General features: G+C 37.9%; 1 protein-coding gene across 1 annotated transcript in view; it reads right to left on the bottom strand.

Moving 5' to 3' along the window:
• The window catches only part of STRN (striatin), a 73,665-nt gene that overhangs the window by 53,689 nt on the left and 3,476 nt on the right, over nucleotides 1-16,500 (bottom strand). The window contains 1 exon segment of the mRNA XM_075089283.1: nucleotides 6,202-6,305. Within this exon segment, the coding sequence (XP_074945384.1) occupies nucleotides 6,202-6,305 (104 nt within the window).

Raw genomic sequence — 16,500 nt, 5'->3', positions numbered from 1 at the left:
CAAAAGTGAGCACATATAATATTTTACTTTAATCTGGATTAGTGACCTATACTGTGCTCTACTCAATTCCTTCAAATAATTTCAGAGACCAGTTAGTTTTGTGGCATGAGGCATTTGCTTATGGATCTTATATGTAAGTTCCATTATCTTCCATGCATTCACTAATTTTTCTTTATTTTGTTAATAAGTTTTGTTAATAATTTTGTTAACAATTTTCACCCTAAGAACCAAAGGAAAATGTTTGCTAGCATAACTGGAAGGAACATTCCTTATTCCTCTACTATTTCTCAGATCTGTCACCTGTTTTCCAAACTCCATTTTTCAAAAATTCAGCCTGCATATTTTTTAAACTTCTCAGTATATTTATTCCAATCTGTTACATCTGTGTATGCTTATTTATTAAATTTCTTCCCCTTGTAAATCAAGACTAATATTCTTCTTATTGAAGTCTTTCCCACTCATTAAAGGCATTATAAAACCAGGTCAGCAAAGTGAGATTATTAATTTTATCTACATTCAAAACTATTAGTAGCAGGTTTTTTAACTGGTTCCTTCTCATAATGCAACAGTTTTTAAAGCCTTTGTTATTCTTCTTCAGGAGGATAACCTAGATTACATGGTCTTGTACACCTCTGGCCCTTAAATTTATTTTAAGGCCAAGCTGGACTAAGATTTCATCTTTCAGAAGATTTGACTTTGGGTGTCACAGGCAGAGACCAGTAGAAATATAGATAGGGCAGAAGAATCTTGTCCTAACAAAGACAGACAACTGAAGAGCTGACAGTCCCCAAAAGCAATCCTTATTTTTAATATTGCTGAGAAAGTTAAAAAGCCAAAGACCTTTACCTGCACAAAATGACAAAAAAACCCAATGCCAAACTCAAACCTGAATTAATTAGAATCAGTTAGTATAAACTCAGGTATCTGAGCGAGACAGCCGTTAGATGTGAAACAAACATGAATACCATGTTAGAGTACTTGACCCAGTGAACTCACCTTCAGCTATGGTCAGCTTCTAAAGTTCAGAGGAATAATTTTTTAAAAAAATGAATATAGATAGCTAACAGTCCATCAAGGAAATATTTTCTACACTTCTTCAGGCAGCAAGTATGAGATCTCATTATTAGAAACTACCTTATGGTACAGTTGAAAATGTCACAGGTATGAAAGACAATCAATCATCTTTCTAAAGCATAAGGAAAGGGCTGAACACAACGATTCAGACTCCAAGACTAGAGGGAGAGCCTTGACCATTCAGTTACACATATTGCAGTCAAAGGCTATGAAACTTCTCAGAAAAGAAACTTTAATTCTCTTCTATATGAATTCTGAACAAACCTTATTCCATTAGCATGTTTATATTTAATCTATTTCTACAACAGAACATCTCCCAGCCACCTGTCATACTTAATTTCTCTGCTTTTTCAGAAATCACATAGTCCACTTATTAACAGCTTTAAACTGGACCTCTGCAGTTCACATTAAACTCTAGCTCACACATCACAGCAGTGAGATACAATTATCACAAAAAAGAGCAAATTATTTTTTTCTGTAAGTAAGTGTAAAGGAAAAAAAATAAATCAAAGTTTCTCCAACCTTTGTATCATCTGGTCAAAAATGAGGAGAGTGGTTTTGGGGCAGAGGAAGAAAGGAAACAAATCACAAAAGATGAACCTTTATTATCTGTAACTTGTTCAACTTGGATGATTTACCTTCAATTTCCAAAAATTGCATCTGAATTATTAACAGTATGCAGAGACTGAAAAAATTACTTGAAAAATAACTAACAGAAGGATACAACTGTATAGAAGGTATTTTTTAATCTCAAAACTAGCCATCAAGTTGTTTGGAAAAAAGTTGTTTTGGGGCTGTGGAACTATGTTACAGGGTAGATGCCCTTACTCAGAGAAGTATGAATATTACCACCACTCTGGCTTTTGCACTTCATTACGCAATTCTCCTATTTTGATTAGCAGTATTTTTTTTAAATTGTGTCTTCTGTGCAAACAGTGCTTGGAAATATTCAACATGGCTGCCACAACAGTTCAAGAGTTGCTTTGGAGAAGGCCATAAGCTTTCATCCTTCTGAATTTCCTAAGACAGAGTAGTGAAACGTTTCTGAATACTTCACTGAGAAACAAGTTTGATCCCGATCAAAAAAGGCCACTATTTCTTGGAAATATCTGTCGCCAGACCTGAAGCATCTGATCCAGCTGTGCTGAGGGAGCCTGCCAAAACATCCGTAGAAGATCTGGGAGCCGCCGCCAAACCAAGAGACATAAACAAGAACAACTGCCAGGAACAGCACGGCGAGATATTCTACCCAGGGGAGAAGGCGCCAGCCTTACACTGATCAGACACACCAGTGCAGAAAACAACATAAAATCAAATCAAGTGTTTCTAGAGACATGGCTCAGGAGTCCAGTTCTTTGATTAAAATATGTCAGGACAGGAAGTGAGCTAGACTAGATAAAACAGGACATGTACTTGAGAGAAACAGTACTACATTTCAGCTACCCCTGAAAATCCAGAGGAAACAATGCAATTTACTGGTGGTGGAGCAAGTATTGATAAAGTAATATAAAGTAACCCTCCACTGTGAACAGCCTCACACTGCAATCTACTGGATGTTGGCAAAACTACATCAAAACTGCTGTTGAACAAATGGTAGTGCTTAACTATTAACTACCTCCTTCTAAGCCCTTTGCTTTTAGTGTATTAAGACTCCTCAGGAGAAATAACTGAACTTCGCATACACACAACAAAAAGGTAATCTTACAACTACTGAAGATCAAACATTAAACTAAATTTGTCAGAAAACCGTGATAATCTGAAAGTAAAACTCATTTTCTACCTTACCTACTATAAAATTACATAAGTGCCATGAAACAGAGAACAATGACAATGCTTCCAAAGTTATTGTTTATAATAAACTTCAAAAACCTTTGGTTCATAAAAGAAATACTGAACACCCACTATACAGAACAGCAGCACATAAAAGCATGTATTTGAGAAAACCAATGTCACTCATTTCTTGCTCATGGTTTCCTGAGGGCATTGCAAAGATTGACTACTCTAGGCCACAAATTCACATTCTGTCCCATTACTCATAACTTACTTCATCTAGCTAAGAAAGATTTGGTGTGCTGCAAGGCCAGGGCAGAAACGAAGGAACACAGGAATGCTTCCCTGCTCCCTCTCACCCACACCACCTCTCCCGTAACTTGACCAGAAATGTTTTCCTTCTACCTGGTAGGATCTCATTTTCTAGCTCTAAGATCCCAATAGAAACAGCCACCATTCTGGCTGACTACTGCCTGACCAGGCTGATGGCTGATTTAGGAAAATGCTGGGAAATAGAACAGTGCTTCCAAGCTCAGTATGTTGCCATTCTTTTAAGTATCAAGCAAGAACACTTTCTGGAAGACATTTCCAGCAGAAATACAAGACTCTTTCTTCAGAAACTGGCAAATAATACTGCTGTTTAAAACCACAAACTCTTATAAATAGCTGTCTCCAGCACACACCTTTCATAAGCGTCACGTTTACTTTAAAAACTATTGCACACCCATACTGAAACTGTCAAACTGGATCAGATCAGCTGACTGTAGCCTACTGACCTGAGTAACCAAGCCTAATACAATACACTGCAGAAAAAAAAAAATACAAGAAATGATAAAAGATACCTATGTAAAAAGTGCTAAGAAACCACCGGATGTTTTTTCCTAATCCTGACAGTGTTATATCAGGATTTAAATGCCTTAATTTAGGTGGATTTTACTGAATGCAACTGGGGGACATTTTCACTAACCATATGGAAGTCTGATTGTTGATTTCTTTTTTTTTAATCTTACACAGCTTCCCTGGTAGCACACAGAAATGTATATACATAGCCTGATAAATTAGCAATTTATCTAAAATTATCTGAGTTATGAACACGAAGTATTAGAGATAACCCTAAGTAATGAGGAATAGCTCCCTCAGTTTTGAAATACAAGAAATCTTACTGAATTTATATACCTTAGACCATTTCTTTACAATCACAGAATGGAATCATAGAATGGTTTGCATTGGAAGGGACCTTAAAGATCATCTGGTTCCAACCCCCATGCCATGGCAAGGAACACTTTCCACTGGACCAGGTTGCTCAAAGCCCCATCCAGCCTGGCCTTGAACAGTTCCAGGGATGAGGCAGCCACAACTGCCCCAGCAACCTGCTCCAGTGCCTCACCACCCTCACAGTGAAGAATTTCTTCCTTATAGCTAATCTAAAACTATCCTCTTTCAGTTTAAAGCCATCACCCCTTCTCCTATCACTACATGCCCTTGTAAAAAGCCCCTCTCCAGCTTTCTTGTAGGCGCCCTTCAGGTACTGAAAGGCTGCTAAAAGTCTCCCTGGAGCCTTCTCTTCTCCAGGCTGAACAACCCCAACTCTCTCAGCCTGTCTTCATAAGAGAGGTCTCCAGCCCTCTGATCACCTTTGTGGTCCTACTCTGGACTCGCTCCATCAAGTCCATGCCCTTCTTATGTTGGGGTCTCAGAGCTGGACACAGTACTCCAGGTGGGGTCTTACCAGAGTGGAGTAGAGGGGCAGAATCACCTCCCTTGACCTGCTGGCCACGATTCTTTTGATGCAGCCCAGGATGTGGTTGACTTTGTGGGCTGCAAGTGCACATTGCTGGGTCATGTTGAGCTTCTCAGCAACCAACACTCCCAAGTCCTTCTCCTCAGGGCTACTTTCAATCCATTCTTGCCCAGTCTGTATTTGTGCTTGGGAATGCCCCAACCCATGTGCAGGACCTTGTTTAATGTCATGAGGTTCACATCGACCCAACTCTCAAGCCTGTCAAGGCCTCTCTGGATGGCTTTAACCGCACAAGAATGTACTCCATGGCCTCAGTTTCCTTTTGAATTGACTCTAATCTTTAGAATCACACCTGAAATGTAAGCCTTCCACAGCTATAAACAGCAATCTCCATTATGCATACATTTGATATTTTTTGTGCTATTTGATATAAGATCAGTGTCATAACAAGGCCTGGGCAAAAAACCTATCTACCTTAAGCATTCCTCTGAGAACTCCCCAAAGGGGATGCAAGTATGCTGGAGCTGAGGCTACTCTGGCCAGGAAACTGGTTGCAGCTCCATGCTAGTGGATGAATTGGTTACTACCGGAAAGAGCCAAACTGGATGGTGCAAGACATGACTCACGTGGTAAAGCAGCCCATGTAAGATGAGCAAATCTAAACGCAACACAGCGATGTACAACTCTTATTGTCCTTTTAAAATTACCTAGCTGTAATATCCTATATCTCATTTGCATATGAGTATGTTTCAAATACTATTTCTACTAATACAAACTATTTAAAAGAGGTTTATTTTATTTGTATTTTATTAAAGAGAAGTAGGAATTATCTGATAGGAAAATGTTATGTAAGCAATGATTGCTTTGTAGTAGTACCATAAATATACTCTTTGGTCAAGAATGTTAAAAGGCATTTTACTAATAATACAAACAATTTTAAAACTAAACTTGGCCTACAATAAATAAGTTGAACAGAAAGACTTCTGGAAACATGATAAAAAAACCCAAACAATTTGTTTTCCTCAAATATTAGAACAACTGGAAAGTATATGTAAGAATAAATGGTAAAGTAGACTGAGGACTTCTACTGAAATCTCCCTGAACAAAGAAACAGACATTTGATTAACTGGTAAACATGAATATTTTTTCACTCCTCACACAATGAGCCTCCAGAAGATATTCCTATAGAGTCTATCATACTGAAAAGACTAAAAATTTAGCAAGATTAAAAACTAGTAATTACTAGACTGAAGACAATTATTCAAGATTTCAGCTGTCAGATATTGTTAAACAAAGCTAGTACTTTGAAGAAAAAGAGAATACACTATAAATCTGGGTTATAATCTACACAGTTAGGTGGAATTTTACCGAGGAAAAAGTATTTATCATCGATCAACCGTGGGTTTTATTGGCATGTTTTTGGAGCTATATTAGCCATTGTTTTTATTATAATGAGGACATTTAGACTACTAGGCTTATGTATTATAATAATATTTGTCAATTTGAGATCTGAACATATACAGAAGAAATATTTATTGGTTTTGTCAAATACAAAGGCAAAAGAAAGCATGTCTTCAGAATTTCTTCATCATGTACTCAGCACTAAAGCAGCGTACCTTTCCTGTTTAAGCGCATATTCCAGCATTTTGATTCTTCGCACCAGATCCTTCTTCAGATTTTCTTGTCCTTTCCTTTCACCTTGAAGAAAGGCAATCTGGGCCTGCAAAAGGAAGTGTTAAATTTAGAATCTGCTTCCTCAAAAATCATTCAGCATAGCTCTTAAGTGTGTGTCTCCCCCAAGTTATTTTAAAATTGATTTGTACAGTTCAAAAGAAACTGGCTTACTGTGTTTCATAAACATTAAATGCATAGACAAAACACGGCATAGATAAGCCTTCTAAACTGCATGCTTATTACAGATTAAAAAAAAGATAAGAAATAAAGCAATTTTAGTTTGTTTGACAGGGTTTATTTCCTCTCTTGGCTAAACATTCAATAAAGGATAAAGAATAGATAAAATAAGCATACAAAAAGCCTTCAGCAAATAAAAGCATTTACTAACAATAAGCAGGAGATGATAAAGTATTTCTGCTCACTAACTGAAGTAGTATATAATTAATGTACTGTTCTACAGATACATGTGAGATATATGATACTAGTCAAAGAACTGAAGTACCGCATGTTCGGCTAAAAGAAAAATAAAACTGTGTTTGTAATACAGTGCCAAGTGTTAATTATAATGCTTACTAAAATAGGTTAAAGAAAGCTCTCCAGAAATACTGTAATTAAGAGAGAGAAAAAAATGGAAAAAAGGAAAGTTATTTTGGTGAGGGAGACAAGGAGAGAAGTGGTATAGAAGTAATAAGTCAAGTGGAAAACAGACAGCTAAGCTTTATCGACTTCCAGCAGACAATAAGTATTTAGTTGCCTGTGAAAAATCTCCTTTGAACAGAAAATTGTAATATGCAAGATACTTATTCCTAATCATAAAGGTAGAACTACCTGCTTTTGTACCTCATGCTCAAATCAAGTCCCTCGTAAGACGGAGGTTCTTATGCTCTCTCAACTCAGGAATACACTTATGGACAAAAATATGTATGGGCAGCCACCACTTCATGCCTTGGCCTCACCTGCATTGCAAGCCACCTGCCATTTTCAGGGTGAGAAGCTTTCTGCCACCTTTGCAGCTAAGTCTCCAAGTATCTCACCTGTGTCTTCAGCAGCACAAACAGGATAAAAGGCAACTAGTCTAGACCATCAGCTGTTGAATATTAAGACCAGTAAGCCCTTCATTTATATAAATATCCATTGCAGTTCTATAAGCAGTGTTTTCTATAGGTACTGCAGTCTGTACCAATCTCTAGGGAAAGTTTGGGAGAGATGAGCAGGAGTATCCTCTCCTCACCTGCCACAACCTTGCCCACAGATATTTTACTTAATGGAGACAAACACTTGTCAAGAATAACTTGTCTGACTTCAGATTTTTACCCCTCCAAGGTGAGAAAAACAGCATCTGTAAACACCATTTTCTCTCCACCAACTACAGAGGAAATGCGTACAACAAACTGTTGCATTTTGGAGATCAGGCAAGACGAACCTTACTCCAAAAGGCCATTTGCTGGTGGCCAGCTATAGCAGCTGCTCTAAAATATGACACCAGCTGACATAATTTCATTGCTCAAGTACAGCTAGCAAACAGCTTGACAGACACCTGAAGAATCCTTAACCACCAGTCACCAACTAGAGCAGCCAGTTTACGATGACTGGAAAACACTGGCTGCCCTGTAGTGAAGTCAATCTTCATCTTTAATGGCGTAAATGTATTTGACTGCCAAAAAAACCTCAGCTGAATCAAAAGAAAGGCCTCTGTTGCTCTGCCATTAAGCCTCTCCTCACTTAAACACTAACTGGGATGAACACAAAACTACAATTGAATTCTAACGTTTGGTTTATGCTCAGGTTTAGGAAAAGGCACAGAAGAAAGAAATGGTGGCGCTGGAGTCAGCATTTCCCACCCTGAAGAATGTAACTATGAAAGCAGCACATCATCTCGATAATGTCATCATCCCTCTCAGTAACAAGAGGAACACCTCAAGCACATACAACTTAGTTTGCAGTAACTGTACAGACCCTCAGATTATAATGCATATCACTGTGACAGTGATTCCTCTCTCCCTGCCTCCAAACAGGCCCAGCAGAAATAAATAAGTGCCCTTAAAGCAAAAAAGTAAGAGAACATCAAAGCACACTATTAAAAATAGTAGAACATGCTATAAATATGCATTTGGCTGGAATGAAAAAGATCATCCAATAACATCAGGACACAAGCTGAAATCATCTATGATGTGACCTGCTGTCTACAAGCAATTTCTAGCTAAGAATGAACTGACTGACCAGGTTGAACTGACGCACTTTTACTGAGCAGGTTGGCAAAGGACAGCCATTAGTGCCCTGGGTGACACACTGCTCTACTACAATGGTCAAACCAGCATTACCATGCTAACAACTGAGGTTAATGTAATCTTCCACTGGTAGCAGACTAAACAAAGGGGAAAAAAAAAGTAACTTCTCAGTAGTTTTCACAGCTTACTTCTGTAAGAGAGAGAGATGTAAATGGATTTGATTAAGAGTTATCATACAACACCACCTTTATGTGAAAATGAGCAGAGACATGCTTCCAATACAGGGCAGGCCTGACTCCATGACTTGTCTGACTAACCATTTGAGAATCAAGATTCAAAACTGTTACCAGAAGCTTCTAAAGTGCATAAACTAATGTAAACGTTCCCAACTCTATGCCAGCAGCTGAAGCACCTATGTCTTACGATTCAGCACGAAGGAAAAGGATTGTGTCCTACCTCCTCTGGGCCACTGGCAGCCTACATGTATTATACACATATTGTACAGGAAGAAAGAGCACTGGAAGAAATATCAATTGATTCTTTGGACATCTTTTATTGTCAGTGCTATGCCAATGCTCTTAACTGATGACTTAGAACTTTTCTTTTTCCTGGACTTCCAAGAAATCCTTGTGCTTATTACTCAAAAAGCATGAAGCAACAACAGAGTAGAATTCATGGCCCAAGAACCATCTCTCCAGCCCTACGCAAGCTTATTGCCAGCATCCTTCAAGGTTACTAAATATTTTATAGATCGGTAGTTTTACTGGCAAATCAAGAAACAGACAAGTGCACCAGAGGGCTTGAGAATAATTTCGCTCTCTCCTTGGAAAGGGCAATATGCAGTTTCTAGCATAGTTTGTTTATGCTTTTCTTCTGAGCAGCATCCTTATGTGCAGTACTCATCATTTTTTGAGAAGTTCTGGCTATGAAAATGAGAATGCTTACATTTGATTCTTTTCATAATATACAAAAAGTAAGGAGAACGTTCCCTCTCTTTCCCACAGGATGTTAGTGACCCTTATCCCTCATTTATGTGAGTACTAGATAATTAGAATTAAGTCAGCCTCAGGGGACAACAAAACATTAGTTATATATGTAAGCTCGAATTTTATTTAAGAAATTCTTAATGACAGTATTCAGGTTTATTTGTAACGCATATAGGACAGCATTAAAATAATAACTGAAATTTTATACTAACAATAATACTGTAACAGTGCATATGTCATAAGCAGATTTCATTCTTTACAATGTTTGGCAATAAACTGAAAATACATCAAGGAACCTAAATGTTCATACCATAAATGAAACAACTTGTAGTATAAATGAAAACTTAAGTGAATACAGAGTTTAAATAGCTAAAATTACAAACTATGAGATCTAGCAGTACTTTCTCAGTCTCTAGAACAAAACAGCGATAACTCTAGGTTCACCATTTCCGATCAAAATATTTAGCCAATACCTGTCTAAACGTCTGTGCAAACATTTAAAGTACAAGACTTCTGGGTTCAAACACAATGAAATGTATAACTGAACTGTACAACTACAGTTTTCTTATAATTCTGATGTAAACAGCAGAATCGTAACAGATTGAGACTGCACAGGCCATTTCCCATGGCTGTAGCTTTAGCACAAGTCAAACTCAAAGCCCGCGCTACCTGAGGGAGTAGGGGAGCAAAGGAGGATCGCTTCCGCTTTGAATGATCTGCAACACTGTTCTAACGCTTGTGCTTTGGCCACTCCTGGGAAGGTCTGCCAAAAATTTCAAGAATTCACAAATATGCCCAACAAACAGGTTCTGCGACAACTGACCTTCTAGCTAATAAGGTTAAAATGCATCAAGTTGTAAGCTAGTCATCACAAATCTCTCAAATGCCTACGGGGATCACGCAAAAATTCATATTGTGCCTTATGGGTGGGGCGCATCATCTCCATAAAGCACCCTGCCCCGCTGGCTCCACAGCAAGGAATCAAGGCAGCATCCGCCTTAAGTTTAATCCAGGCTAAGTGCTACAAGTTACTGTATTACAGTTCAACTGTGAAATTAAAATCAAGAGAGTGAGAAGAAGGAAAAAAACCAGTCTATTTCAGCTACAATTGGACAGTCCAGTTTTTTTTCCCCCCACTTTATCTTGTTAAAGATTTTAGTATTATCAACTACAAAAAAACTCAGACATTTCACACACATTTGGTCTAAATTAACAGCACTGTAGATTTATTAACTACTCCACTTCTTGACCGAGAGATTTTAAAAACAACATTCATTATGTTAAAAAAAAAAATCTAACATGCAATAGCATTGTTGTTTTAAGAAATTCCCCAAAGACTCTAAGGTCACATTACTGTGAAGCAGACAAAAGGGTGAGGCAACGTTTTAGGTAGCGCTGGGTTAGAAACAACTTTTTTTTTTTTTTAAAAATGTTGTCGAGTTCCAAATACAGGCTTAGCAGCCATAACAATATAATCAAATAAGTGAATTGCATCTCAATAAATCTGGATTTTACCAGTGTTTAAAGAAGTAAACTGAAATTTACACTTCCTTGAATCAGCAACCACAAGAAGGATGGTAAAAAGTATATTATACCTGCACAGTGTTTTAGGCTGACACCTTGACATTACAGAAAAGCAAGAGATCAAAAAATATTTATCTTTAACAGAAAATGTTTAAAAAGAAACAATACTATGGCTGCTAAACAAATGATGCATAGTATCAACTGCATTTTACAGCTATTTCAATTTAAAAAGTGATTTTTTTTTTATTCTTAAGACTCTCAAACTATAAAAAGCTGTCCCATTCTTTTCTTTAAAATATTTATCTTAACATTTTAAAGTAAACCTCACTTCAAATCTATGGGCACTTGAAGGTAAACAAGCATCATCTGACAAAGTAAGAGTTACTAAGACATGCAATTCTGTATAGGCTGCTTCCATAATTCAACAAGGTCTTCACCGGCTGAGAGAAAGAGAATGAGTGAGGGGAAAAAACTGCAAGAAAAGTACTGCAAAAAATATGTGGATAGCTAAAATAACTAAATACATATACAGATGATTCAGCCTCAAACAGTCATTCTAACCAGTCTACCAAGATCTGCCAGAAGGATTCTGCAGGCTGCCAGGGTGCTCAGTATTTTAGATTATAGTTGGCTCACTGAAGCACTACATATTTAAGCATATTTGCAAATAAGTATAGGTATGCTCCGGGGGGGAGGAGTGGGGGGAAGAGAGAATAGATAAAAAACAGGCAGAGGGGAGGGGGGAAGGGAAATATCAGTGGTCTGTACAACCGGCAAACAATTTTTCAGGCACCATACTTAACAGTGCAGCGCCCACCCACTAGCACTCCAGGCAAACGGAGGCTAGGAAGCTGTTCTAAGCACCTGTAGCCATTTACAATAACACTAAATTGAAGTGGTGCCACAGGCTGAAACAAGCAGCAGGCACTGAGGCATATTTAGTTTCAACCCGCGCAGATGCACATCATCCCATTTATCACCTGCACACTCACACTGGACGATACCACTTCATGGGACTAATGCACAGCACAATCTGCTACTGGCAAATTATTTTTGGTGGACCTCTCAGAGATATTCTAAAACTGGCATCAGAACTAAGCCCTGAAACAATTAAACCATCCAAAAGATAAAGATGTAGCTTATGGCACAAAAAAAAAGAGATGGTTGAAAAAGCTATTTACTTACATTCTTCATCTCTTTTAGAACTGTTTGAAAAACAATTTCTTGTCAGTGAATTCAAAACTCCTAATAGGTCATCCAGAATCAAAAAATTATTTAGTAATTTATTCCTGGCAATACCTTGCTTACTAATTTGAGCATCTCAAACAACAGGAAGACTTTTTTTTCTGCAGTTTGAAGTGTTTTACTAGGTAGATCTCTGTTTAGATAGTCAGTCTTTCTATTCTCCACTGCTGCCTTTCACTGCAAACATCAAAATACTTGCTGAGTTAGCCAAGCAATGTGTATTCAGCTTATTTAATCATTCTTCATAAGCAAAAAGTTTCTTTGATCCTCCAGTCATTTTTGTAGCACACTTAAGTGGTGAGCATTAACTTTTTTTTTTCTTCCTTTTGAGTCCCAGGAGCATGCTCTATGTAGGCTGATGTAAGGACAAAAAGAGAGCAAGTTTTAAACGTGATGTAATTCTATAGACAACACTGCAATAACATGTCACAAAATAATCGCATTATTATGAGCTGCAGTCCAAATGGCAAATGCTCAAATATAATTCCTTTCCACTTGCTGTACAAGAAAGGCAGAAATGCAGCAACAGCAGTCAGCACCAGGACCGATGAACAGACTTACGGCCCACATTTAAACTGAGATAATGGAAGTTCACAGGCTAAATGAATCACTTGGGGTATAGCAAGACAAGGGAGAACAAATCTGGAGGAGATTTTTAGATTTGGCTGTGGCAACAAAAAGAGGAGCAAACCAGACTTGATCACACAAGCATTTGCAAAGGCAATCAGCACACTCCTGTTTCTCGCTCCTACAGCCAGGAGCAGCTAGTCCTTGTATTCACGCATGCATCACCACCCTGAACTGACTAGAGCATCAAGTGAAACAGATACAAAAATAACTGATTTTGTTCTCACCTCCTGTTTACAAGCTTGGATATGAATATCGTGCATGCCATTTTTGTTCCAATGCTTTTGCAATCCTGCCCTATAGGGAAACACATTCCTAGCTAAGAGCAGAAAAAAATGCAGTTTTTCCACACCGTGATCTTAAATTTAACTTCTTTTGTTACTGGGTTATTTTCAGAATATTTAATATTACTTAGCATATAGCAAACTTTTCAAATAGGAAAAAAACCTCTTCTAGGTTAATCCATCTACCAACCTATACAGAACAGGTCACTATGATAAAGGCAACCTTTGTTTTCACATTTCAAAGTATTTTTATTTCTAGTGTATTATCTGCAAAGCTTGGATCCTGAGTACTCTGAAGTGGTTCAAAAGAGCCGTTTCAAAGATCTAAGCATTTCTCAGCATCTAAAAACAAAACATAACAATCCATCTATTTCTAAGTCAGTTCTTGCCACTTTTTAGCTAAGGAACTTAGAGCTTGACGAGGCCTGGCAGCCTTGTGAAGCCAGATATGTGAGCAGGTTGCTGACCAATACCTATTTTCTGACAAAACCATGTACAGATATCCATTTTAGTTGAGGCTTGGCATTTGTACAGCCTTACTTTTTTTAGCATTAAATTAAGATGAACCAAAAGTTCTCCCCTTGGGGAATTTTACACAGCCTGTTCTACAATTAGTAAATACAGGTTCAGTACCTACTGAAATGTCGATAAAGGCTGTTATATTTGCAACTTGTTATTCAAACAGTGCAAAGTTACGTAGCCCTGATGCAATAAAGCTGACATCAGCCAAGGCCTTCAACAGAAAAAGGAGGACTACAACTTCAGTGGGACACAGGGATACCAATTTAAATTATAAATGTGCACCAGTGAAGAAATATAGGGTGTTTCACCATATGCTAACACAGAAACCCAAAGTTTTCTATCTTGAATGTAACAATTTATTTCATTTTTGCTTAATTCAACAATTCTATAGCATATCATGAAAACTGGAAAATCTTCTTCCTTTTTAAAGTACAACTTTCTGTGAAAAGCGTTGGTAAGCTTTAAAGACCACTTGGAGACAACGTAACATTGCAAAATTGTCTGTTCACATCACCTCGATATTTACAGCAGCACTGTCCTGAAAGAGTTAGGCCCATTTAAGAAACACATTTTCATTATATTTAAGCTAAATTACAGGTTTAACAGATTGGAGAGGAATTGGAAAATCTGGTGCTGGGGAATGCTTGGATCATTTATGCAATTAAAAAAATCAAATTACTATAAAAACCAGGTACAGGCCTGCAAAGAACCAGTCTCATCAGTTTCTGTTTACATTCTACTTCTCTACAAAAGCTACATATTTCTATAATGTTGCTCTTTCATCATCCAGCATTCACTCCCACTAGTCCTCCTGGCTTAAATAAAACAAGCCATGACAGTTTATCAATGAATATATTGGGATTAGCTGGCAGTCATGCATATAAGCAAACACAGAAGAAGAGTACAGAAGCTTCTCTTCTTTGCTTCACATGAATTCGGCAATTAGAAAGTTTGCTAAAAAAGCTTAGCAAAAGAAAGTATATCTGGCAGTCACCGGCACCCATTTAGCATCACCTTTCCCAACTAAACATGCCTCAGTACTGTGACCATGGCTTATTTTCTTCCACCTTTTTTTTTTACTTAACTAATACATTTAAAACAATAAAGTTGAAAATATTGTCCTTCTGGGGTGGAGAGGAATTTAACATTAATCACTGTCGTCTTTAAAATATTTTTTCTCATAAGGCCAATATTACATCAAAGACTTCTATAGCACTTCTGCCAGTTCACCTTTAACACAGTATCTCAGAGATTCAACCCACGTCATTACATTTGAAAATCTCATACAGAACTTCTTCAAACTGTATTTTATCTTCTATTTTATGGGCCAAACCAAATCTTTAGGAGTTTTCCATTAACTAAATAACTGATTTCATCAAGTCACTGCTCATTACTTTTTCTCTGAACATTTGTAGATTATCCAGCTATCACAATGATTTTAACTAGAAACTTAATCCAATAAGACTGTTGTCTAAAAGCCAACAAACTGTAAATACCAACTATTTCTGAATCAAGTAACCAGTGTCCTAAACCACATTATAAATAGCCACAGCCATCTGTCTGATTTGCCCCTTCTCCTCATGACTTTAACTTGTCTGTCTCCAAGAACACAATCTTACCACGTAGTGCGCCTGGTTTCACTGCCTGGCTCTTGCCTCAGAACAGCAGCAGCGAGAGGGAAGATCACCATTCATGACCCACCGCCCCCCCCGAAAGCTAACGTTACTAAATCTGACTTCCATAAATCACCTCAAGTGCTCATCTATTATTTCCATCACATTCCTTCTATTACAGTTGTTTGCTATCATTTATCCACATTTTATCTCATTTCATTAACCCTTTCCCTATCAGTTGCGGCTTTTTTTTTTTCTTTTGGCACTGTCTTACAAGGAATGTTTGTAACAACGCTGTGGAAAGACAAGCACGTTGTATCTATGCATTCTCCTTAATTTCCTTGCAAACCTTTTTGAAGGGAAGTTTACCCAAGAAAAATAATTTTAACGTAACCCTATAAGGTCCCACTACTCCAAACCAGTCTACTACTCTTCAGACACAGTTATAAGGAGAAATTAACACTTTAGTAGTCAAGTGGACAAGAGCTACAAAATTCCCTAGCAGGATACAGGGTGTCTATACACATGGTTACATACAGCACAGCAGTTTGTTGCAACTCTAAACATTTGTGAAATGTGGAGAAATGTCAAAGTCTGCAGATCAGCATTTTTGCCAGAAAAATGTTTGTCAGAAGCAAAACTTCCCACAGCAACATATGCATTCCTTGCAAAGACAAAATTTCTAGTCAAAACAAAAGCCATACACACACACAGACACACACACACACAAAAGCCTTCCAAGCTCATCCAGCCCAGAAGCCACAGAGCTCAACAGCTTTGTCACTTGCTGGGACAAGGACGTGCATCAGCAGCACTCAGCTCTGCAGGGGTCCCGGCTGTGGGGTCAGGGTCCCCACCGCTCTCTCCTAGGGGTGGCAGATGGCTAATTAAAAGGGAAATAACATCCGCAACAGAGAATCACCTCCAACCAGTCAAAAGACATATGGTTAAGGCAAGACACCAATATGGGAGGTAGTTCAAATCCTACTTGCCTCAAGCAAAGATACAAATTTCAGTGCCCTGCATACGCATTTGATCAAACACTTGGCTATTTTGGGATGGGCTTGTCCAATACATAAAGACAACTCTGAAATGCTTCACAAACATGGTCCAGAAAAATGCAGAATGAGAAAAACCTGAAGTTCAAAACTTTTGCAGAACAGGAAACCCTTTTTTGCCAACTTTCCCAAGCAGCTGCTAGAAGAACCTAAG

This window comes from Phalacrocorax aristotelis, chromosome 3 (assembly GCF_949628215.1).
Source record: "Phalacrocorax aristotelis chromosome 3, bGulAri2.1, whole genome shotgun sequence".
Lineage (NCBI taxonomy): Eukaryota > Metazoa > Chordata > Aves > Suliformes > Phalacrocoracidae > Phalacrocorax > Phalacrocorax aristotelis.
This window is presented reverse-complemented; position numbering and strand designations above follow the sequence as displayed.